This window comes from Rhyacophila brunnea, unplaced genomic scaffold, assembly GCF_057557595.1.
Source record: "Rhyacophila brunnea isolate RB1 unplaced genomic scaffold, BYU_Rbru_1.0 scaffold_18, whole genome shotgun sequence".
Taxonomy (NCBI): Eukaryota; Metazoa; Arthropoda; class Insecta; order Trichoptera; family Rhyacophilidae; genus Rhyacophila; species Rhyacophila brunnea.
Genome location: NW_028232837.1, coordinates 520,673 through 546,510, shown reverse-complemented (window position 1 = coordinate 546,510; position 25,838 = coordinate 520,673). Strand labels below are relative to the sequence as shown.

The 25,838-nt window shown below is 35.1% G+C and overlaps 2 protein-coding genes across 2 annotated transcripts in view; one reads left to right on the top strand and one right to left on the bottom strand.

Annotated features, from left to right (window-relative positions):
- LOC147073070 (synaptic vesicle glycoprotein 2A-like) overlaps nucleotides 1–4,024 on the top strand; it is a gene marked incomplete at its 5' end in the record, with an annotated part of 31,421 nt that extends 27,397 nt beyond the window's left edge. The window contains 3 exons of the mRNA XM_085945597.1: nucleotides 2,109–2,365; nucleotides 3,695–3,822; nucleotides 3,903–4,024. Of these exons, the coding sequence (XP_085801723.1) occupies nucleotides 2,109–2,365; nucleotides 3,695–3,822; nucleotides 3,903–4,024 (507 nt within the window). The remainder of the gene's footprint in view (nucleotides 1–2,108; nucleotides 2,366–3,694; nucleotides 3,823–3,902) is intronic.
- Nucleotides 4,025–5,774: 1,750 nt separating this feature from the next.
- On the bottom strand, nucleotides 5,775–25,626 carry Sf3a1 (splicing factor 3a subunit 1). The gene is made up of 15 exons (XM_085945211.1): nucleotides 25,403–25,626; nucleotides 25,066–25,230; nucleotides 24,355–24,538; nucleotides 23,300–23,459; nucleotides 23,014–23,167; nucleotides 22,690–22,817; nucleotides 21,735–21,893; nucleotides 21,217–21,382; nucleotides 20,332–20,535; nucleotides 20,121–20,245; nucleotides 14,569–14,844; nucleotides 10,152–10,311; nucleotides 9,639–9,814; nucleotides 8,622–8,795; nucleotides 5,775–6,934 (listed from the first exon to the last, which is right to left on the bottom strand). The coding sequence occupies exons 1-15, from the start codon at nucleotides 25,515–25,517 to the stop codon at nucleotides 6,833–6,835; spliced, it is 2,448 nt and encodes an 815-aa protein (XP_085801337.1). The 5' UTR covers nucleotides 25,518–25,626; the 3' UTR covers nucleotides 5,775–6,832.
- Between the last annotated feature and the right edge of the window lie 212 nt (nucleotides 25,627–25,838).

Here is a 25,838-nt window from a genome sequence, read left to right as displayed (position 1 = left end):
CACCACCCTCTTCAAACAACCACACACCGCTAAAACTATCATCGTGATGATTGTACTCTTTGCAAATATGTTTGGGTTGGTAGCTTAAAATTTCCTCTTGTGGAGAGAAGGTACCAAATGAATTTTATGTCGAATTAGGAAATATTTAATTTTCTTCTTGCTTTTATTATAAATAATTACAAGATAAAAAAAACTTTTTATACACAACATTTTTAAATTTCCTGTTGAATTATTATGCTCAATATGCTCAAACTTGTACTTGATATGAAGTAAATAAAAAACAAACAAACAAACAAATTTAATATAGAATACTGAAATGTCATTTTGATTTCCATAGTAATGCACATATATAATATTTATATTATTAATAATTTAGTTGCTAGGACCATCCCCTTAGCAACCAATAATAGTCTTTTACTTTTTACAGATTTTTCTGAAATAACTTTCCATACAAAACAGAATTAACTGAAAATGAATTCAATTCTGCTTAAAGATGGCTAAAAGTATTAAAAGAATGCATTGGCACCGTGTTCTGATATATTCTAAAAGTTTCAAATGTCTAGCTAGTCGGGAAGTTAGTTAAAAATCGATTGCAAGAATTGTACTGGACAAACAAGAATACAAGCTAATAAAAATGTTGTAAAATCGCTTACAACAAAAATCTATCAATTCAATTATTGACATTATGGGAAATGACCACAATCAATGTTGATTTATGGTTTTGGTCATATTAATTCATTGTAATTTGGAAAATGAGTAATCCTCGCAGAATTTTTTTTCACTGTAAATCTCAATGTAAAATGAAGTTCTTTGATTTTCACATAATAACAGAATGTATCATTTTAATTATACAAATATCCCTTCTGACTGGGAATGAGAAATATGTGGAGATAATATTATCTATCATCTGCAAATCCTTTGTCATATACTGCAATTACCTGCGATACTGTTGAACGATCTTTCTGCGATAGATTACCGCGAGATGGATTCGAGTTGCGTAAAGTTACCAAAGTAATAACCACTCGCGAATTATATTGTGATACATTCCACTCGCGGTGGGTACATTGGAAAAGACACAGGAATCATTAAAACCCATTAAATGCTAGGAGGTATTAGCATGGCGGTATCCGGCGGGCCATGAATTTCTATGAAAAAATAAAACCTTAGAAACATATTATTATTTAGAAAAATATTAAATGTATATCATAAAGACTAGTATATCGTTTAAGAAGAGATGACAGTGTGTGTACAATATATTAAATTATTTAAAACAATCGACTGGGGCTAATGTAATGAGTGTGAAGTACAGTGTGTATACACGCTCATTTTCTATGGCCGGCCTTGCATGCATGGATTTGTAGAGCGCGTTTGTGGCATACATCCCGTTAATACAGATAAATGAAAACAATTAACACTGCACTGTGGAAAATAGAAGATTCAGAAATAGAAAACTTGATCATCGAGTGTTAACCAGAACTAAATTGTCACCCAACACTGTAATTGATATTGGTGCAAAATATATTATTATTATTTTAGTTTTCTCTCTTTGTACATCTTTTTTCTTATCTTCTACATAATATTATGGACAAAAATATATCCACTTTCTTTTAAATTTCAGTTGCTACGGCCTTGGTTTATGGATTCCTGAGTTACTGTCACGCTTTCGTAAGATAACGAAGCTTTATCCGGACATACCGTGCACTATTTGCAATGTGCACAATAATCTTTACGGTGATTATAACATTACGAATGCAGACGGGTTTCCACTGAACTGGTTTAATGCCACCGCAGTCACGGATGACCCAATGGATGAGGATCCCGACTTTAGAGATCTCGATATTATCTGCGACACAAAAATGGACTCTCAGGTAGGGTTCAATTTGATCTAACAAATCGTCAGTCTAACTTGTAAGCCTCATAAATCTAAAACAACATATTATTTTTTATAAAGCAGTATAATATTTTGTTTAATTTTTAGCACACTCTTTATACAAAAATACCACAATTCCTGGTATGTATTTATCTACAAGGTTTGCCGATTTTTCCATTGTATGCGAATAACAAAAACCTTTGTAGATTGATTTTGAGAAAAATTAATGTATTTGCAGGTTTTCAAAGACACTTTGATAATTGGACTGGCTTGCATTATATACAATATGATATCAGCGATGGTATCTTCGCATGTCAACTTGAAGGTGTTGCCAGCGATTTCATTGGCGGTGGCTGGCGGGGCGGCGATTATTTTCATACTGGTTACATCGCCACTCTACTGTTTATTGGCTGCTAGCCTCTTCCAATCGGCCATGATGACAGGCAATATTGTGATTGTAGGAATGATAATGGAGGTCTTTCCTGCCAAGATCAGGTAACAAGTAATTCTTTTCGTCTTCAATGAATGTATACTCTCTAACCATTCCCCAATGCACTGTTCACCGGTAACACTCAGTACTAAACGATCATTTAATGTTAATCTTTCTTTGTAAAAAATAATATAATTATTACACCAATTTGTTAACCTTTCTTTAACTATGTTAATAAATTATATTTATTATAATTAATATACATTGCGTAACCATGAGTTTCACGATATTAGTGTTTTAAAAGGGAAATCAAAACATATATCTTATTATTATTTAAGAGGGTCAAACTGACATCAATCCATCCGGAAGTATTGAAATTTCAATGCAAATAATAAAAATATTTAGTTGGGAATAGGGAATAGGTACGTGTCACACCCCCAAATTGTCACCATTTGCGGGATGTCTTCTCTGGAGGTCTAAAGAGGCTGAAACCATTTTCGAGCAGACTCATAGTGATATGAATAGGGGTCGATTATGAGACAGACCAATTTTTGACACAAATTTATTATCTGAAATACTTATTATATAAAAAAATTCTATCTAAATATATTTAAAATATTTTCCATATTATTTTAATACGCCATTGAAAAAATATCCGGCAAAGTAGCTGTTGTACCTCGACGTTGGTGTGTGAATTCTCACAAGGGGAAGGGGTCGCTTCTCCTATGCGTTTCTCGCCGGCAGCGTTGTCGGAAGCACGAATGATTTTTGGCGGTAGAATCTTCTAGCCAAGCAAACTGTAAATAGCGTCTATCTCGCCCTCCGCAAAAGCAGATATAAAATTGTATAAAAATGTAGTATAGTAACCAGTATAATTTAAATAAATTTCGCCATTTCGACTACCATTCCGAGGTGAACTCGCAAAATCCCAAGCAACAGACGAAGCCCTCAACCAGCTTACTGAGCGAGAAGGAGAATGCATCTTCTCGCTCTCGTACTTGACGGGAGGTGACATACGGATGTATTTAATTTAGTTTCACTTACAATTCATTTTATAAAAAGTGCTTCCCTGGCATGATATTATTGACGCATGTAATTGAGCCCATATCCGGAAAACGAGCGTTATCGTGATAACGCTGTTTTTTGGTAAATCGGTTAAATTACTCGGCATACACCTATGCATGCACTCACCAAATATTACTTTGATATTCTAACAAGAGGTGGCAATAGACAGTCTAAACTGCCCACGGGTTGCACGCTGTTTATCCGTAACTGAAATCTCTGAACGCCGTTTTCAGGATAACACTCGTTTTCCGGATATGGGCTCAATTTTACTTAAACACCACAGATTTATTATCGAAATTTAATTAACTACACACAAAATTTTGTTACAGTTCTATGGCAGTATGCATGGCAACGCTGTCTGGTAGAATGGGATCCATAAACAGCAATCTATTCTTTGGATTGTTTTTAGATTACTCTTGTCTATTCCCCATTATATTAGTTGCATTATTATCTCTGGGTAAGTGACCAATCAATAATATAGAACACCTATTGTATTATGAAATGTAATTTTATCATTGACATATAAATTTCTTTCAGGAGGTGCAGTGTTGATATTTTTTGTGAAAGAAATTAAATCACCACACGGTATTGAAATCACTGTCACCCTGAGTGATAAGACAAAAGATTATGATACTAATATAGTCGCTTCACACATGTAGAGCTATCGGAATGCTTCATAAAGGGGTTTGTAATATCATTATTATTTTATCATTAGTTGGACGACAACCCAAAATGGGTCCAGTTTCCTTGAACAATTCTCTCCACCTGTTTATCTTCCGTCAATGGAAATAGGTCAAAACGAACCGTTTATGACGGTCTCATCTTACGCCGGAACCGTTTATTGCCGTAATAAAACTTGTTGAGTGTTCACCCACTTGCCTCCGAATTTGTATATTCGGGTGCCGCCGTGTTCCATAATGCTCCATTCAAATAATGGTGTTTGTACATGCACATCTATTTGAAACAAGTATTCCTTATTAAGTACACCCTGCTCAAAAAATGGGTCTGATTTCGACTTTGATGATAAGAGCTCGGCGAATCATCGTAATTAAAATCCGAGATATCTCAAGTATCAAAGGCTCTTCAAGCAAACGGATATTCTAACAAGATGATCCAAAAAGCTACCAAAAACAAAATCAACCTTAACCCGGTTAGTCAGGAGGAAGAGATACAGTTCAAAGGGCGGGCCTATCTACCTTATATAAAAAACACCACCGATACTATTTCCAGGATACTTCGGAAACATGAGATCGAAACAATATTCTCAACATCGACATAGGTCCGAAATATGTTAAGACCAGTAAAGGACTCGCAACCTTTGGATTCGGCAGGTGTATACCAGTTAAGCTGTCCAAAAATGTATATAGGCCAAACTTCTAGAACAGTAAAGAGGCGTGTGAGTGAACACGAGATGGCATACCGACTTAAACATTACACGATGTCGGAAATTGCCGAGCACTCGATGGATACAGGACACAAATTTGACTTTGAAACCAAGATATTGGGTCGGAATAAAGGATATTTCGCACGATTGGTAAAGGAGGCCATTGAAATCCATAGAAACCCTGAAAATATTAATAGGGATGATAGATTATGGTTAAAAACGTCATGCTTTCCGGCACTATCAACAAAATCCAATATTCGAGCCGGTATCCCTGGTCGTAACGATTGACAGATTACTCTGAGCAACGTTTGCTCTTAGCTAATCGGATCCCTTTTGACATTCTTAGAGCAACGTTTACATTCACATACCTACACTACATTTTCACCATAAAACATATCATTTTTTGATAATGGCCTCTACAACGAGCCCGAAACGTCGAGTAAAGAAGGAAGGACACACGGTGGAAACCCAAAAATCTACTACGATAAAAAACAACTGTGAAAGCCTCAAACATTATATAAGTGTTATGAATGCCTTTTTTCAGCACAGATTCTGACATGACAATATCATAATAAATATCAGTATTGTCTTGTTTATTTGCATGCGTGGGAGGTTTTTATTAATCTCTGAGTCGAATGCGTCGATTCAGACATTTTTGATTTCAACATAGCCGGAAAACTTAAAATGGAAAAGGCTTGTGTGATTCTAAATCCAATTAAAAAAAAAACCCAGGATAATGCAATAATTGAGAGTTATCAATATAATTAGGAATAAGTGAAGCAAAACACAAAATAGCTAATAATAAAGAATATTACATTATTTGTAATAGGAATAAAATAGTAGACAATTATTGGTTTTAATTAATTGACATTTTGATGCAAATGTTTTTTGTTTGCGATGGGTTATAAAATAACCTAATATTTTGTTTCATTCATAAAGCTGTTTGTTATGAAAATAAGTGTCTCAAAACATAACGATTTTTTGTGTTTCACTCACATATCATCTAAACATTAAAACAAACAAATTGAGTTTTATATTATGTCAACATGTATTTCACAAATAAAGAATATATAAAAGTAACATACAATGTACTAGACAGTGACAATCATTAATAGTTGCAGCACTTAATTGAGTCGTTCAAATTCAAACCTACATCTCTCTGACTAAACTAGTTTTGGTATAATAGTAATTTATATTTCAAAAGTATTCATAGTTGTCAAAGAAACATATGGTTCTATACAGATAGGGCCTTTATATATATAAAAAAATTAAGCCAAAAGGGTAACAGATGCTAATGATGGCCCTCATAGTCCGATGCGTAAGGCATTGGCTTCTCATCCGGTGACTTTGTATTCAATTCCGAGTGAGGTCACAGTACATTTATGTAGTTTTCTGAATGCTTGTGTGTTTTTGTGATTGTCTTATTGCTATTACTACACTACTGTTTCACTATTAATGTAATTTGGTCTCTTGGCCTGTGTTAAAATGTAAAAAGAAAAAAAGGATGATTAAATTAGCTGCAAGTAATAAGGTGACCATATTTTTTAAAATTTACAATAATCCATTAAATACTGCTATGTATTTATTCAACCATACTAAAAACATTCTGGAATCTCTATGAAGTATTGTAGTATTACAAACAGCTTATTACTACAGAGTTTACATTTTTTAGGTAACTATTATTAATTAAACATGATTTACCATTAAATACATAATGCATCAATTGAAAAAACTCAAAAGTTGGTTTATTATGGATGGGCATAATATATATTTATGTTTATAGAATTATCTATGTGGGTTTGAATGGAACGACTCATAATATGAGGTTCATCTGAAATGAACAAAGTGATTGATTTAAAATGATAATGTTTCCTATTATTTCCAAACAGTGAAAGTTTTATAAAATCGTTTTTATTTCGACTCATAAGAAGTAACTATACTATTCTGGTAAATAAGATATATCTCTTGCGCTTTTAGATATTATGGAGGCTTTATTGATATAGAGACAGTCTGCAGAAAGAATAGCCAAGATGTCCAATGGATTGTGATCATACCGAGAATTCTGGGGATGAAGGAGACCGGTTTACTTCTTTCGGCCGCCTCTCTCCTTGACTTGCAGATTGATGGTGCTTCCGGGGGCCACGTTGTAGAAGGCGAGTGTATTGGAGTCCTTGAAGAACAGACCCTGGAGGAAGAAGAAGAAAAAGATAATGCGTGGCTACCTCGAATGATATGATACAAAAATATGAAAAAAACATTTGCATAAAGAATATTTGAAAAGTCAATGGACGATATTATGTTTGCTTTAGGTGTGGGGTGAAAAAGGAAAATATACTATGTACCTATGTATGTACCTACATTGTAATTTTCTGTAATAAAGCTTTTATACAATAAAGTTGGAAAGTTATTTTAATTCAAATTTCATCGAACACTACTGACTGAATAAAACTTTTAATGGAGAAGAAAAAATTACTTATGGATGAAAGCTGTTAGTAAAATCCTTAAATTAAATAATAGAAATAATGCCTGTGTAAAAAAAATGGATCTACATTACTTTGAGAGAGTTTTAATTGAAGTGTCTTTTATTTCACTCAGTATTGCCTACTGTCCCAAAAATAAACCAGATTGGGTAAATAATAAGTTAACTGGCAGAAAAAATTGCTAGATTTATATGGAAAATTAAAGACAATGCCAGGCAATGCATGCAGACACGAATTCTATATACTAGACTATTCGTTTTTTTTATTTGAAAGATCAATTTAACATTTTGAAATGATTTCGGACTTATGGAGACCATGTCCGTTTTGATGAAACGCATTCTGGACGTCTATTTTTGGGCTACTTTTCGAGCACTGCTGACCGTATATTATGAATATCACAAGCAATGTTAGCTTCCAAGGCGTCAATTGTTTTGTTGCTGGTTTATAGCATAATCCGGCGACTTCACTTAGCCTAAAAGGAAATAATGCAGGTGTGAAATCGTAGGTCCATTTCTCGAAATCAACTTAACTTATAGCCAAATTTTGATTTTAATAAGTCCTATGGTTGCGGTCGCCGTGTGACACGTAGCGCCATCATGTTGAAACCACGTATTGTCCAGATCAATGTCATCCATTGTTCAAAAAAAAAAAAAATCATTGATCATGGTCCAATAACGATCTCCACTGACTGTAACACGAGCTCCGGCCTCATTTTTGAAGAAATCAGGTTCGATGATGCCATCAGCATGTAAACCGCAGCAAATAGAGCATTTTTGTGGATGTAATGGAGTCTGTAGGATCACTCCTGGATTCGTTTCACTCTATATGCGGTAATTTTGTTTATTAACAACCCAGTTATACCAAAAATGAGATAGAAAAGGGACTAATTTATTGTATATCTATTATACATAGAGGGTAGATGGTGCTTAACACATTGTAGTTAATTTCGAATGATTGTATATATCTAGTTTTGCATTCCTGTCTCATATAATTTTATGTAATTTATATATCTAGTTTTGCATTCCTGTCTCATATAATTTTATGTAATTTATATATCTAGTTTTGCATTCCTGTCTCATATAATTTTATGTAATTTATATATCTAGTTTTGCATTCCTGTCTCATATAATTTTATGTAATTTATATATCTAGTTTTGCATTCCTGTCTCATATAATTTTATGTAATTTATATATCTAGTTTTGCATTCCTGTCTCATATAATTTTATGTAATTTATATATCTAGTTTTGGATTCCTGTCTCATATAATTTTATGTAATTTATATATATCTAGTTTTGCATTCCTGTCTCATATAATTTTATGTAATTTATATATCTAGTTTTGCATTCCTGTCTCATATAATTTTATGTAATTTAGTATAAGAGAGACTGACCTCCATGTGTAGTTTCTGCTTGGCGGGCTGCATTCCGACAGCTTGGTTGAGCTTGGCCTTGAGAGTGGCCACGGACGCAGAGGCGGGCAGTCGCAGAGGAACTCGCTGCCCTGACAAACTCCACTCCGAACGCTCCGGCATATTGGGCACCGCCACCACAAACGATATGATGCCCTGTAATACACAAATCAAAACAAAATTGTCACTTGTTGTTTCTCTAGTCCTCACAATAAATGAATAAGGGCAGTTACAAGTTGATTTTAGGAATCGATTAACAACACTACATTTTATAATTCAACATAATTTTTAACACAACGTCAATTCTTCTTCTTATTTCACCGTTACGCCACAGCATTGGGGCGTAGGGCAAGCACAAGTTTGTGCCACTTCCCTCGTTCCATTGTCAACTCTCGCGCCTCTTGCAATGCCAGACGTGCAGCGCATATATCGCTTTTGTAGTACCACGGCGGCGGTACCCTTGAGGTTGTGCCGCAAGAGTCCAAAGTATCACATTCTCTAGCGGCATCCGGAACACATGTTCCAGCTCCGTGAAGCGTCTGTTCGTGATTACCTCAATCACCGAGTCTGCCGTCTCCGCTCACGAACTCAAGTGTATGTAACGCGGTCGTACCTATGTACCCCTAAGATTCGGCGGAGACATCGATTCTCAAAGCTGAAAAGCCGAGACCTTTGAAGCTTAGTAAGATACCACGTCTCACAGCCATAAAATGTCAGAAAAATTCATTAAAAACTCCCTATCACATAAGTGAAACCTTGTTAATTTGAACACACATAATTCGAAATTTTTTAATGAAAAATTATATCCACCCAAAATTCAAGTACATTTTTGGCCCAATGAAATGGCTGTATTGTCTAAATTAAACAATTTTCTGTTTTCAACAAATAATTCACAATATTTAAGAATGTAACATCCTATATAGGAATTATCTATTATCAATATATATTATCACAATTATGGTCATTTCAATGGAATTGGGAGGGACAATGAAAACGTACCGGGTGCAGCTGCATGAAGTGGTGTTCAGGAATGAGGGTGTCTTCTGTGCGAGCTCTTTTGGCAGGGGGCTCATCATCCATGACCTGTGCCTGCATCTGACCTTGATCGGCCGGGGGCGGCGGTGCCGATCTCATGGTCGGACCTCCAAAGCCGAAGCCGGGCCCCACGCCCACTCCTAAAAATAATAAAATATTACTTTTTCATTGTCGATTATTCCGATCGACTAGCGGGAAGATGGTTGATGGAATTACAAAAGAAATTAGAGTTAAAATTAATTTTCTTTCACCTACAGAATCGCTAGTTCAAGGATAAAGTCACATTGCGTGCCCACTGTAGAGCATATGTTATGACATCACTGACTTCTGATTTTTGGATGACAGGTTGGAATATTGCTGCCTGGATATACACAAAGCAATATTTCTCAATGGTACAACCATCACTTGATGGCAACACATGGGTGTACTATACCTGTTTCCTGATGATATCTTATGGATGGGAACAGTGTGACTTACCCATAATTGGTGGCATAGGGTTGATGGGCGGAATGGGGTTCATAGGGGGCTTCATTGGCGGCATGGGCATGGGGTTCATGGGCTTCAACGAAGACATCACCATCAGCGGGGGCATCTGCGGCAGGATTCCTCCCATCGGAGGAACCACTGGCTGTGGGATCTGCAACAAAACCATATTTTATCAATAAAATTATCCCATAAATATAGCTACAATTACTATGTTTTATTGTGATGGAAAGCTAGTAGAAGAAATCGCACTCTGGGTAATGTCAAAGTAAAGTTGTTCGACTACAGTTATTGCTTAACTTCGAATGCAATATGGAAACATGAAGATTTTCGATTGCATATTTTGTTTATATTAAATTAACGTGTTTTGAAATAATCATCATTTTTTACAAACAGTTTACCATTTTGCATTTCAAGTATAAACAATAACTAGCACTGAGATTGAAATAAGCAGATTCGTGCTGCGGCCTAGATGTAATTGGTCTTAAAATGAATCATGCTAGGGAAACCAAGGAGTTCCTCATAAAATCTGTATGGTGTTTTACACACTACATTGCTTGACATTTATTTAATTTGCTAAGGTCATCTTGAGATCCGCTTCTCTCCTGCATAGATACCAATGGCGCATCGACAATTGTCGCTGTGACATGAGCAGTCAACACATAGGCTGCTGCTGCAAATAACTACATGTACATGCAACGTGTCGCGGTCCAATTGTGCGTACACTCAACCACCGGTGGTTGTTTTGTCCTAAGTCTAATTCTCGTCTGATTAAAAAAAAAACGGTGTGTGTACTTATGTACGCGCGTTAGAAGTTATACTTCTTTGGCGTAACAAAACAAAAACAAAACTTGTGATAACCTAGATTCTTCGACTAGCTCTTAATTATCTTGTTAACCTTTCTAACGCGGCAACTGACTTTAGTCAGCCTATACGCGCAAGTCATCCGCGCGTCAGCTGACTAAAGTCATTTCGATTTTCGTTTGCCTACTACTGCTTTCGGCCAGGCGCGAAAAAATCTAATATTGATTTAATTTATTCAGAAATCATCCTTCTCTTGACATCTGTCAATGAATAGCCTAAACTTTTGTTCTATCTAATTTAAATAAATATTTTTCGGGAGCGTGTCTTGGATAAAAAAATATCAGTCATCGGGCCAATTCAAACTTGCCGGGTATATAGTGTCTTATCGCTTCTTAGTGCATGTGCGCTGAAGATATTTGACTGACGCGTTTGTAGCGATACGAATTCGCGATATAATATGTTATATTGTTTTTTAGTGATTGAAAAACTATTTGGTGCATAAACTGTTATATAGAATATGAGAAAGTTACATTGATCAAAGTGAATTTACAAAACATTTTACAAAAGGAATGCTTTTTGAGATTGCATTCATTCGTCTACCTGCTAGTATATTATCCGCGAGTTAATAGTTTCAGAAAATAATTTGAACAAGGTGTAATTTAAATATAAGAGTCCGCGATTCAATATTTCTCTTTGTTTATTGTTGATTAACATTTTTAAATACTATTTTCTGATTATACTAATAGGTAAAACGGACAAAAGTTGTTTATTTACCTTAGTTATCAGTCATTTATAAAGAAAAGATATGTTAAGTAAATAAACATTTTCACACAATTGAAAATTTCTGTATCGGAAAAATTAAAAACATTTTGTGATAGCATATTGTGTGTGGTCGATATTTTGTCATTATTTTAAAATGGATATCCCTGGTAATTTGAGCGATGAAATGGGAGAAGCAATTCATGATCCTGATTCAGATTATGAATTGAGTGAAAATGAGTACTACGATGATTCAGATACTTCCAGTGCCCCATCAGAAAGTGCTGCTGCCGCCGCCTCTAATTTAAATGTAAATCGTAATGTTGACGATCTGTCTTCGTGGACTACTGGACCTTTCATACCAGTTGTTCACGAATTTGATGATTTCTTTTCTGGAGTCAGCCCGCACACAAATTTATCAGATAGCTCTAAAGAAATAGAATTTTTTGAGCATTTTTTGAATTCAAATATAATGGACAGAATCGTAATCGAAACAAATAACTATTATACAGAAGACATTAGAACACAAGAACCATCGCCGAAATCACGAATGCATAAGTGGGTCAACACAGACGTCCCAGAAATGTACATTTTTTTTGCTGTAAGTATGTTGATGACTAGAAATCGTCACATCACAATAGAGGAACATTGGTCAACCGATCCACTCTTATCCAGCCAAATGTTCGGGAAAGTAATGCCAAGAGACAGATATACTTTGCTTTTGAGGATGTTGCACTTTTCGGATCCCAATACTCAAATTCCTGGAGATAAATTACATAAAATTAAAATTCTGATCGACCATTGCCGAGAAATATTCAAAAAAACAATGATGCCGCACGAGAACTTATGTATCGACGAAAGCATAATTGTTTTCAAAGGTAGATTGCTGTTTAAACAGTACATTCCTTCAAAACGCCACCGTTTCGGCATAAAAATGTTCGTTCTTTGCGATGTGATGACTGGTTATATATTAGATTTCATAATATATTGCGGGGAAGGAACAGATATTGTCGATGAGCAGGGACTTGGCATTTCGGGAGCTGTAGTAACGACATTAATGAACGAATATTTCGGTAAAGGTCATACTATGTGGACTGACAACTGGTATTCAAGCCCAGACTTATTTAAACATCTTCACGAAAAAAAAACAAATGCTTGCGGAACAGTCCGAAAAAATCGAAGAAATATGCCAACATTTAGGAAGCTCAAGAAAGGAGAAGTGGAGTCAAAAAATAGTAGCTCGCTATTGGCTATAAAATGGCACGACCGGCGCGAAGTCCATATGTTGACTACATTGCACAATGATTCATTTACACCCACAGGAAAATTCAATAGGCAGACCGGAGAGCCTATACTGAAACCTACATGTGTTATCCAATATAATAAATGTATGGGATCTGTAGATAAAGCTGATATGATGTTAAGTACACTAAGTTGTATGCGAAAATCAATAAAATGGTACAAAAAGGTGGCTTTCCATATCATAGATCTGTTTTTATTAAATTCATATATTCTGTTTAGTACTATCACAGGCAAAAAAACAGGTCTAGCTAATTTTCAGTTAAAAGTAATCAGGCAAATATTTGAAAAATATCAAGTTCCAGCCACATCCCGCGCACAGCAACCCGTCGACCATCCACTGCGCTTATCAGCTAGAGCGATGGCAAAGCATATGCCGGACATAATTCCTCCCGCAAATAAACGGATAAATCCTTGCAGAGTTTGTCATCTTTGTGCGAATACAAAAAAAAAGCCGAAAACCAAAAATATTCCAGATACATGTGTTCCGAGTGTAACGTGCCATTATGCGTGTATCCGTGCTTTAGAGAATACCATGAAAAGGTGAACTATTAAAATATTTAAGTGTTTCAAAAATACTAAAATGACCTACCTACATATCAGACGATGTTGAAATTTATAAATTAATAACATTTGAAACTATGTGGATTATGTGATCTGTTTAGTGAATAGTGTATTGTCATGTTATCAAAATAAACCATTAATATTATCAAGTGGGGTGTAAAAAAGGATTTCTCATAATTTATTAAGTGGTCTGGGATTACGGTTGCATTAACTCTGAAGTTTTAAACATAATTCTGTCATCGACGCACTTGTCCGGAGCCGACACGTCAACAAAATGGCAACTGAAACGTAAGTCACACGCTTTTTGTATAACGCGGCTTGTTCGTCATTCTTTATCATAATCAGGGCACAAATGTTTATTTTTAAGATCGTTAAAAATATTACGACTATTCATAATCACCGTTGAACACTTAAAATATTTTTGATGACTGTATTTGTACATGTTTGACTGACATTTATTGTGATTTATCAATACTTGAAATCATGACGCGCTCTATTGTATTAAAGCGGTATTCTTGACGCTTTGAAAGGGTTAAATTACACACTCAAGAAAAAGGACCGCTTATTGGAACACCGTTAGTTTATTTCTATACATTTTAACTTATATTACTAAATAATTATATAATGGTTTCTCGTTGTTTTTATTTTTAAAGTACCAACTGTCACTCTGACGTATAATCGTTTGTAAGGAATTGCAAATGGCCGACAATAATAAATTCGCTGCCTAGGCAACGGAACAATTCTAAACTATATAATCGTTACGATTGCAGTATCATACTGTGGCGTAAAGGTAGTGCGTTCGGCAGATAACCGAACAATCAGTGGTTCGAATCCAATCGAGTTTGTTTTTTTTCGTGTGAAAAAATAAATTATGCCACACACCAAAAATACATTCTGATCTGATTTCCCAAACGCGCCAAAAAAAATTAACTTCAAAAATGATTTATGACAAAACAAATACTACATGCGTCTGTTGTGTTATTACCATTTTGGGCATCTGCGGTGGCTGCAGTGGCGCATGGTGGAGCTGCGGGGGTTGCGGTTTGGGCGGAGGATTGTTCTGCTGCTGACCACCCGACCCCGATTGTCCCTGCTGGTGCCCTCCTCCCCCAACAGGCTTGGGGCCAATCTTCTCCTTCTCCTCGTCGGGCAGCAGGCCTTTCACTTTGTGGATCTGGTGGATTTGCTCCTCCAGAGTGATGTTTGCTCGAGCGGCGCGAGTGGCCGCCTCCACCGATGACGTGTGCCCGTCCCAAGTCACCTAATAATTAAAATAACAATCAGATCATCTACGCTGCAATACACTAGTTCAATACAGAAATACGGAAAAGGAACTGACAAACCTTGTTATTGCCAAGATACTGGCGTTGCACAAATTTTCATTTTAATTTAGAAATCTTGACTTTTACGAATAACGAATAATATTAACTCATTTGGTGCTAACACCGCGACTGGAGCGTTTTGAGTACTTGGCCATTAGATATAATTAACGTGTTATTTAAATGTGGTAATTAAAAGTTCAGCAGTGATTGTGTTTGTGTAGTGTATTTTGTAATTCAGTTTAATTAGGAATCAATTTATCAATCAAAACATTCCCATTTGGAATTAAAATACAGTCGAACTTGGTTATTACGAGGAAGATGGGACCGACTGAATTTGCTCGTTGTAAGCGTTACTCCAGCGATTTCCAAACTGGGAGGCGCGGAAAGTTTACACAATAATTAATGTAGCCACAGGTTTGCAGTTTACAAATGCATAGTTTATAAAACAGCCGCTAGTTATAAACTACATAAAAAAACAGTCCTATAAAAGGTTGTTTGCAAACCTGTCTGAAAATATGGAGACTAATTTTATAATACCTCACTTCTATAGTATTGTGAAGCGCGCTGGCTATCTCGTGAAAAAATGAAATAATCCGATTCCGGCGGCATCCTGTCCGGTCGGATTTTATTGCTTAGGGTCGAAATAAGTAGCTCGTTATAAAAGTGAATTGAATAAATGTATGGAGAAAATCATAAACTAAAATGTCGATGAATGTTTCCTCTTAACGTCCGAGATCTCGCTATCTCCGTGATCGTAATAGTGCGACTATAATGTGTATTCCCAAAAAGGATTGTCTTACGATTTTATGATGAATTGAAGAGATTTTTGAATTGTTTGTTTACTGAATTATAGCATATCAATAATATAAATGTTCAGCGGTCGTGTCGGATAAGTGGTGTCAGAAAATTTGAATATATTATGCAGTTGGCTGTATCACAGATCACCGTGAGCTGTTGTATCGGAAATATAATATGGCCGTATAGTATTGAGATCAAATTTATGTCTAAATTAATTTAGAAACTTCGAAAAAAACGTAATAAAAACCACCGGAATACAAGGGAAAGACGGAAGAAAATAGGTAGGCAAATGAATTGGAAATACAATCATATCTTATATATTTATGTAAAATTCAGAATGATTCAAATGTAGTTTAGCAAGTAGGTGCTCATACGTAATAATGACAGCATTAACATCAGATATTTGATACCAATCAATTTCACATTAATGTTTTTCAGGAATCTAATAGAATTGGAACATTACTGTCTGCAACGATCCACAAATACCGCACAATTTTTTGATCTTGATGCTATACTGTCATCTCTTTGATGATTATTAAACATTTTATTCCCATGTCGGTATGATGAAAATCTAATATAATAAAAATTATATATTGATATGTATGCACCTTTCTAGTTCATTCAGAAATTTTAATAACGATTCATGAGATTTATTAGTTCACCACTATTATTGTTTAGGGCTATGACATACTGAGAAGAGTTGAAAGAAATATTTTTTGTTGCGTTTTTGCAATTTTATTTAGTGCTAGTAAAGACAATGCCACACTACTGAGGAACGGAGCATCTGAGAAGCAATTTACAATAGTGGTCCATAAATAAATAGAATTTGTATCACATGCATGTACACAGATTCTTAAGGTGATGTCTCTAGGTAAAGTTGTTATCGAAAAATAGCTAGAAAAGTTTATTAATCGGTAAATATATATTCAAAAGTAATGAGAAAAATAAAATAAAAAATTAAGAAGTATCGTGGAGTTCTATATACCAAAAATACGTGTCAAATTCGGTACATTTCTATCGGGTGGTAAGAATGAATGACATAAGATTTATTATCAAAATTACGATAAAAATGTACGTAAATCTATTACCTAGGGAAACGCTAAGCGGAAATTGGAATTTATTATATCCTTGTATCTTTTTTTTCAAATTTAAAAAACATCGATTTAGAGGTTAGAAAGCATGGAATTAAAATCGAAATATCTCGGTTTAGACGCAATTAATCGCGAAAAACGTTTAGCGTTTCTATTAAAAATATTATTTATTATTTTTTAGGCCAGTTATTTAAATTTAATCTTGTATTTTTGTATATTAACGAATCGATTGTAAATAAAATGAATATTTGACAAGACTTGATCGACATGTGCTGCTAACGCGGAAATAAATCGAACCATTTTTGAAACAATACCTACATAGATTAAAAAATACACACACACACATACATTGAAAATAAAGGTTCGTCAGGTACGCTCTGTCAATAATATTTTCTGTTTGCGATATTGGAGCATGTCACAATGGACGACCATATATCAACCTCCACTTTTTGAAATAGTGTTGTGTAATTATTTCAGATATTTATTACTGTTTTGACGTACCTACCTTTTATAAAGCGATTTTAAAATAAATATAGTTTCAAAATAATATAAAGAAAGCATACGAGCGAAAATGCCTAAGATACTTCTGACACACATCAAATTTAATCTTTGTCTAGTAACTGTACAATTTATCCATATTTATGTTAAGTGTTTAAAATGTTATAAGTAAAAAAAAAGTCTATTCACGTGGTAGTCGCGAAAATTATGAACAATATAAAATGTTAAAAATAATAAGAATTGTTAAAATTTCTAGTCTCAATATTATTCAAAGACAAATTTAATTAACCCGATCAAAACAGCCTCGACAAACTTCCACTTCACTAACTTTTGTTCTATATGTTTATTCTGGATACAGCGGCAAACACATTTTGAAAATAGCCGATATACTGGATTATTTGTTAGTTTGGGTTAGTTTAGGTTAGATTAAGTTAGATTAGGTTAGGTTCTTTTTCTTTGACCATGTCCGATCCTAATAGGATCATATGGGCCTCCACAGAGTAGAGGTTTGTATTAACAGATTTTGTTTTTACGAGAAATGGATGTCAGCCACTTGCTCAACCTATTAGGTCCATACCCTGACTCACACACAAATTGAAAAACAATATGTGTACTTGCCAGACCCAGGATTCGAACCTGGGACCCACAGCATGATAGTCCAACGCTTATGCCGCGCGGCCACCGTTAGGTAATCCTAACAAATAATCTAGTATATCGGTTATTTTCAAAATGTGTTTGCCGCTGTATCCAGGATAACCGACTTGTACCCTAACTTTAATTACATACATACTATTGTACTATATTTGGGCCATCGAACGTTCATTCCCGTCTACGGCCTTAAAATTATTATCTAATTAGTATGCTAAATATAGTAAAGATATACGCTATGCTAGGGCTACGCTAGGGTAAACAATTCAGTGAATGAACACATAAGAGATGAATTTGAATTCAAATAAATTAAATTAAAACAACGATTAAATTAACTAAGAAAATTATAACAATAGGTAGGTACAATAAATTGTGTATAACCGTAGTATTACTAATTTTATGCCGTGATGCTTTGATAGTTGGACTTTTCATAATATTTGGATCACTATTTAGTTGCTCATTTATCTGCCACATCATAAAGCCGTAAACATTGATTTTTTTACGAAGCAATCATAAATACAAAAAATTAAGATCTACTTTTCAATCATAGTAGATACCTAGGAATATGGTATAGGTGTTGATAATTTTTAATTATTTATTCGAGATCTTCAGGGAATTACAAAAGTCCACACCTAGAAACCACTGGGCCAAAAAGGTTTCTTTTTATGTCTCCAAATCCATTTCACTTACATAACATAGGTAAAATAAATATAACTATCTTTTATTTTATCTTGCATTTTCGTTAAAATCGACATTAGATTTTTTCAAAGAAATAACGTTCTGTCTTTATCTTAGAATATTATGTAATCAGTGGTGCACTTACCTCAAATTCTAAATTTTTTTCTTATGTTTTACAATTTTTTTTAAATTTGTCACTTATTTTGTCCTTGGGTTTGCTTATCAAGATTTGTTCTCATGTTTATTTACGTTTTTTCTTACTTCCAACTTCTTTTTTATTCAATTCGTTGCGTGTCTTACTTTATTTTTATCTCGGATATAGTTAGTTAGTTAATACAAACCTTCTACTCTCTGGAGGCCCATATGATCCCATTAGGATCGGACATGGTTGAAACGAAACGAATTGGGATGTCTATATATTGACTATGTCATAATTATTATAACTACAGTCGAACTCGGTTATTACAATCTCGGACATAGCGAGATCTCGGATGTAATGAGGAAACAATCGTTGACATTTGGTATATGATTTTCTCCTTACATTTTTTTCACTGTTATAACGAGAAACTTATCGGATATACCGAGCTAAAATACTGTTCATGTGTTGATTGTTTAAAAACATTTCGACCCTAAGCAATAAAATCCGATCGGACAAGATGCCGCCGGGGACAGATTACGTTTATGACACTAGTTAAGTGTCTAATTGTTGTTTTCGCCGACAATAAAAATACCTATTCTCTGATATAACGAGTACCACTTATAACGAGCAAATTCAGCCGGTCCAACCTTCCTCGTAATAACCAAGTACGACTGTATATTCCTTATTTTGTTTAATAATATTTCGAATGGCATTTGTTTTGCTATTCATTTAATATCCTTTTTTTATTCCACCTCTAGAAATTCGATGTAATTGTCAATTGTTCAAGATTAAACTCAATGTTATAAACATTTGAACTTAAATGTTCATTTACTACTATAAATAAACTTTACTGTAGAAAAATATTTATATTAGTATTGACAACGTAAAAAAATCTGGTTCATTGACTGGACAGCTTACCCTTTATTGCCAGTATAAAAAAACTAAAAAAATGAAAAAATCATAAACACTTTAAATCAAATCAAATAATATCTATTGATGACATGTAGTCAGAATTGTAAATATTTTATGGGGTAAATATTAATTGTTAATATTTTTACATAGGTAAGTAAATATATAATAAATTTAAATGCATTTTTATCAAGCTTATGATTTTTAATATGTGGCGACACTCAATATTTTATTTTAGATTTTATTGCCATCTGGTTACGATCGACCAAAGTTTTTAGTAATCATTTTTAGAAATTCATGGTAAGACGCATATAGATGGCGTTGAAGTCACATTTCATCGTAAATTGAGCCAAAGGCTTCACCTTAAGATACTGCATTCAAAGCTAACAATATTAAAATATCATTACATGAACAGAAATTATCCATCAACATCACAAATTGATGTCCAGCTTACCCTGTCATCCTTCCTGACTTCCTCTTCACCAATTTTTTTACCGATGGCTGTTTCCTCATCTCCCACACCGAAGATATCCGTACGTCTCTCAGCCAATTGCTTCAGGGACGCTTCAATGGCAGATCCTGCACACGAAAATATATTATGAAAATTATGAACTAATCTATGAAAATAATAGCATTTATGAAGAAATTTTGAGGAGCGAACGAACCTTGTGCGAGAACAGCGTCTTGCGCGCCGCGCTCACCGAGAGCTCTGTCACGCTGCTCCAGCCAGCGAGGGTCCAGCAGACCGATGCGCACATGCTCCTGTACTTTGTGGGCGGGGATCCTCTCGCCTGTGATAGGACTGATCAGCCATTCCTCGCCGCCCCCGCCTCCTCCCGCACCTGGCGCTTTTGTCCACTCGCGCTTTGCTGCAATCAAAGAATTTAAACTAATAAAGAGGGAGCATTAATCATATAGGGCACCCTCTTAGCTAATTTCGTTGAGGTTACGTATTCATAGTTTTTGACAGAAGATTTTCTTTGGCATGAGGCAATAAGGCCACCAATTGGTAAGATATTGAACTATTTTAAAAGAATACTTCCAGAATATTTTTGGTATGTTCGATTTAGTAACTATAAAATTTTTATATTCTAAGTTGGCAGCATTGAATGAGGAAAAATAAAATGCAATGCCTGCTGTTGAGCTCATTTTTTGGTTACTTACTTATTTATTATGTACTGTGATTTTCCATTTAACTAGTAATATTAATATGAAAACTATTTGAATATCAGTGTGGGCCTAGCAAATAAATCTCACAGCACAAAAATGTGAAGTTTTTCACAAATTAATCTACAAACCGTAATGAATGACTTGCAGGTAAATTTATCAGAAGCCTTAGGAACCATAATATTACAATCAGCCTCCCTTTCATATATCTTCAACATTTTTTGCTAGAATTCAATTTTGTTTATTACATCATAAAGAAAACAATATTGAGAAGTAATTATTGTCCAGAGACAATATTAATGTCGAGAAAAATGGGAACTGAAAAATAAAATAAATTAAATTGATAAACCGTCAACTACTACAAACACAGTGTTATTATTTACCTTGTTTGGGGTCATACTTCTTAACGACAACCTTGTCAAGCTGCGGGGGCATGGCAGGAGGCTGCATGGAAGATGAACTATCTTTAGGCCGGCGCCTGTCCTCTTCCGAATCCGAGCCCGATGACTCAGAGTCTGACGACGAACTCTCTTCCTCCATGTCTTGGACCTGTTGTCAAATGAATAATTTGTTTAAGCTATCCGTAAACATGAACAGTCCAACAAAGGCATATACCTGTAGAGAGAAATGACGTTTATAAGATAACTTTAAAAATAATCAGAACTCAACATAACCAAAACGCTTCTAGTAAAAAATGTAATGACTTCTCCAGACTTATTATCAGTTCATTTCTACAAAAGAAGAAAAGGGAGATGAATATTGATATGCAGGTTATAGGCAAATTTCCAAAAATTATCTATTTTAAATCCAGTAGCTACAATGTTTAAGATGTCATCAAGTATCTTCAACTCATAGTTTTTAAAAGAAAATAAACTGATCATAACATGGAATCCCTATGTACCTGTGTATTATCTGAACGGATTTCTTTATTGTTGGTTCCAGTGCGGTCCTCCATCTTGGAAAGGCCTTCTTCTTTCTCTTTCTCAGTGTCGCTGTCGTCATCATCATCAGACTCAAGTTGCATCTCGATTTCTTCCACACCACCATCGTCAATGCGTTCCTGAGAAAATAACAATACATATTATAATTCTTGTACTTTCCTCGATACAATAACTTAAGCCTTGGCTTCTCAATGATTGCTATGCTCACACTATTGTTATTTACAAGTAGATTTTAGATGCAGTGCAGCATTAGGCAGAAGTTTGGAGATTCTTCAACCGTGGATCCTTTGTTTGTAGTGGTTTTGAGCAGAAATGACACCGTATTATCAAGGGATATGATAGTTTTGGTAGAAAACAAGAAATATGTAATGAGAGAGGCGCCGAGTGGAAGATATATGACCCCTTTATGGTGTTCCCAAGCTATCGCTTTAGGGAGCCCAAGAGCGTGTGATTATAATATAGTTTGTAATTAACTATTTCTTTTATTCAACGAATAATTCACAAGATTTTAAGAATGTATCATTCTAATTATTGAAAATTCATAGTTTTGAAAAACACTTCCTGAGAGAGTATATTATAACCAATAGAAAAAATCTTTATTGCCAAAGTAGCTTGATTTGGAAGAACACTGATGAGTAGGTATTAAAATTGACCAATAGTTAAAATTTGTCGCAATAAGTTTGTCACGCCGTAGCATATTGGTTAAATGCGACGGATGGGGCGTAAACCCGGGAGATACGAGGTTCGATTCCCCGTCGGGGTGGCTTACTTTTTTCAAAAAAGATTTTTTCTATTGGTTATAATATACTCTCTCAGAAAGTGTTTTTCAAAATTATGTATTTTCTATAATATAGTTATTGAAATTTGGTTTAAATTTAATATGTAATGAAAGGAATCAGTAGTTAATTTATTTACCTGCATGAGAACTCTGGCTCCGACTTCATCAGGAGTGGTGGGCGGCGGGAACGAGCCCAATTCCATTGGTTGATAGTCAACTGTTTCCACCACCACGAAATCGTGCCAATCAATAGAGGCGTACGCAACTAAAACAAAGAATTTTTAGTAAAACAATGATTAGTGTTTACAATAGATAAATAATTCATTCCGCAAATATAGTTTTTTAGTATATAGCTATTTCAGCTGTAACATCATTCGCAAGACTAGCAGAGTAACTAATAATGGGTTGTATAGCAAAGCAGAAATGATTAATTGATTAATGAGTAAATTATGTAAGGTTACCTCTTTCCCGTTCCAGCTTCTGTTCTTCCTTTTGTCTCTGGGCCAGCTGATGAGACAGCCACGCAGCTCTGGCCTTTGCTCCGTTGAGGACAGTCTGAGTGGAACCTGCTTCTTCGATCAGCCGCGGTAACAGTTCTTTTGGTGGAAGTAGAACCTGTCATTGAATCATTCAAAACAACGTTTTCAGTAAACATTTGGAACACCTAATAAACAAATTAAAAAGGTACTAAGGCACTGTTACGGTATGGTGAATTAATGAACACTAATTGATGACGGTGTGGATTACCTTTGTGTATTGTTCTAGCAGACGGGTGAAATAATGGAAGAGGGAGTGTTGTGGCCGTAAGAAGTCGAACTGGTAATTCCGCTGCTCCCGATTCATCAGGTTCGTGAGAAACTGTCGGCCATTCCTCGCCACAAACTGAGCTGTCAATTTAACAATATCCCTGCAAGACGAATATGAATTAAAATTGGTTAAGGAACGCTACATTCTTAAATCAATGAATAAAAAAATAGTTTAATTGAAAATTTACATAAGTAGGTACTTATTGTGTTTAAAACCCATTCTCAGCTGACCAGTTAATTAGCACAACTCAGTCAATGCTCAAGACATGCCTAGCGTGTGGCAATTAGCATGATAATTAAATGTGGTAATTAACTGGTCAGCAGTGAATGTATATGTATCTAATGGCCACACACCAGGCGTGTTTTGAGCACTGGACGTATTAAATCCAATAAAACTATTTCTTAACAAAATGAAGTCGGAAGATATATGTATAATGTTACGACCGGCGAGAGAGTTTGAGTAGTACAACTCTAGCAGACAAGGTTTTTTGGGGTTAACCTGGGAACACAAAAATAATGGGAAGCGGGTTGCCTTTCGGGTGAGGCCGTAACTAGGTTTAATCTTCAGTATGGAGAAATAAGGGATAAACTTAAACTATTTACGGTTGTCATAATATTACTGCCGACAACGCGACTGGCGCGTTTGTATTAGTTGGCCATTAGATATAATTAACATATTTAAATGTGGTAATTAAATATTAATTAACAGGTTGAAACACGCATTTAATATTGGTAATATTTGAGGACACTCGGTGCACTTTGGGTTTCTTGCATTTTATGGCTCGATCGTCATAAAATAATAAACTGAGTCTGACTTCAAAGCCTTGGTCCACGGTGACTGGGTTCACATTTCTAATCAGTTTTGTGGGGGTTAACCTTAATTTACCCTATACCACTGCTACAAGAGTAATCTACACGCTGCAGGTTTTGTATTTGCCAAATGTTGAGGCTAGAGAGCAAAAAGGAATACTCAGAAAAGGGGATGTGAATACTTACAAGTCCAAAGCTGATATGGAAGGAGGATCAGCAATGAATTCGAAGTCGGGAGGGGCTTCGGTGGGTGGAGGCGGTTCAGCGGCAGCTCTCAGGAGTTGCTGTTGTCTTTGTTGAGTGGCAGCGGTCACTGTGAGCCTTTGCATGGCACCTCCCAGCCCAGGCGGCATCGCATTTGGCTCTGCCACTAACAGGCAATTTCTTTTTATTAAAACATACATATTTTAATGTTTAAATTATATTTAGAGATGAAAAGCGATGATAAGTGGGACATTGTTATGTTTACAATAGTTCGCCGTATCACACTTCTCCATGAGATGTTGTATTGGAAATATATGGTTGTATATTAATGACCGTCCAACCTCTTTGGGTCGTATAGTACAGAGAAAAAATTCATGCCTAAATAAAACACGGTTCTAGTCGGTTTACAAGGAGCCAACGGCAAACAAATTTTGAAAATAGCCATTATACTCGATTATTTGTTAGGTTAGGTTCACATTCTTTAATTTTGCCAAAATCGGCTATGAAAATGCTCCACGAACAATGCGTAATTTTTTCATCTAGATGCTATAGAGATGACCGTATAATATACGGTAAGATTATATGATATTCCGATAAGAAAGTCCACAGCGAACTGTCCTATGGTGAAATGTAATATGTACAATTTTCATGTAACCTATGTTATAATTATACAAAACAAACAGGTATACAAACCTTTTCCATCACGGAAATCTTTGACTTTGTGCTGATAATACGCATGGTAAGGATCTCCAGAACTTAAAAAGTTGAATTTAGGATTTCCCAACTCATTTTGCCGAATCCGAGCCTCGAATTCCGGTCCATTACGAGCTACGAAGCTAGCAGTTTTGTCAACAATGTCTGAAAAGTGTGGTTAGGAAAATGCTTTCGGTTCTTAAAAAATACAATAAAACAATGTACTTAATAGAATAAATATACGGGTACAATATGAATATTCACAAATATTCTAGACAGTGTTTAATTACATGTATAATTAATACACTTCGTATTTATTATCGTTTTTAAAGGATACTTCTAACCTCCGGTGGAGGGTATATAATTCCAATGACTGGCCCAGCAGGAACTAGGGCTAACTCGTCATCATTCTCGTCGTCCGGAGGATTGCTCGCGACTTCCAATGCAGGCATTTTGATGAAGCAGGCCTGCTTTATTGTTTATAAATTCAACAATATTCATAAACCGGTGACAGCCGCCATGAAAACGACGCACCGACGTTTTTGACGTTTGGGCTTGTCTATGGTTGATGGTTCTATTACGACTACACTAAAAATATTAGTTGTCGCTGGTGCCAAATTTTTGAAAGGATTTCAAGTTTTAACCCATTTATATTTTTATAAAAATCGATGTTTTTAAAATAAATATAAAAATATTAAAACGATGAATTTGTCAAAAATCTACACGACGAAAAATTGAAAATTTAAACTAAATTTTTAATAATAAATATGACC

Bases quoted from the DNA above. Each gene is read 5' to 3' on its own strand.
- Sf3a1 (XM_085945211.1), bottom strand. From the start codon at position 25,517: ATGCCTGCATTGGAAGTCGCGAGCAATCCTCCGGACGACGAGAATGAT. The intron at 20,246-20,331 runs GTTCGTTCGCTC...TTTCGTGTGCAG, and splicing joins AGACGCTGTTCTCGCACAAG to GATCTGCCATTGAAGCGTCC. The intron at 6,935-8,621 runs GTCAGTCTCTCT...TTCTTCCTCCAG, and splicing joins AGCAGAAACTACACATGGAG to GGTCTGTTCTTCAAGGACTC.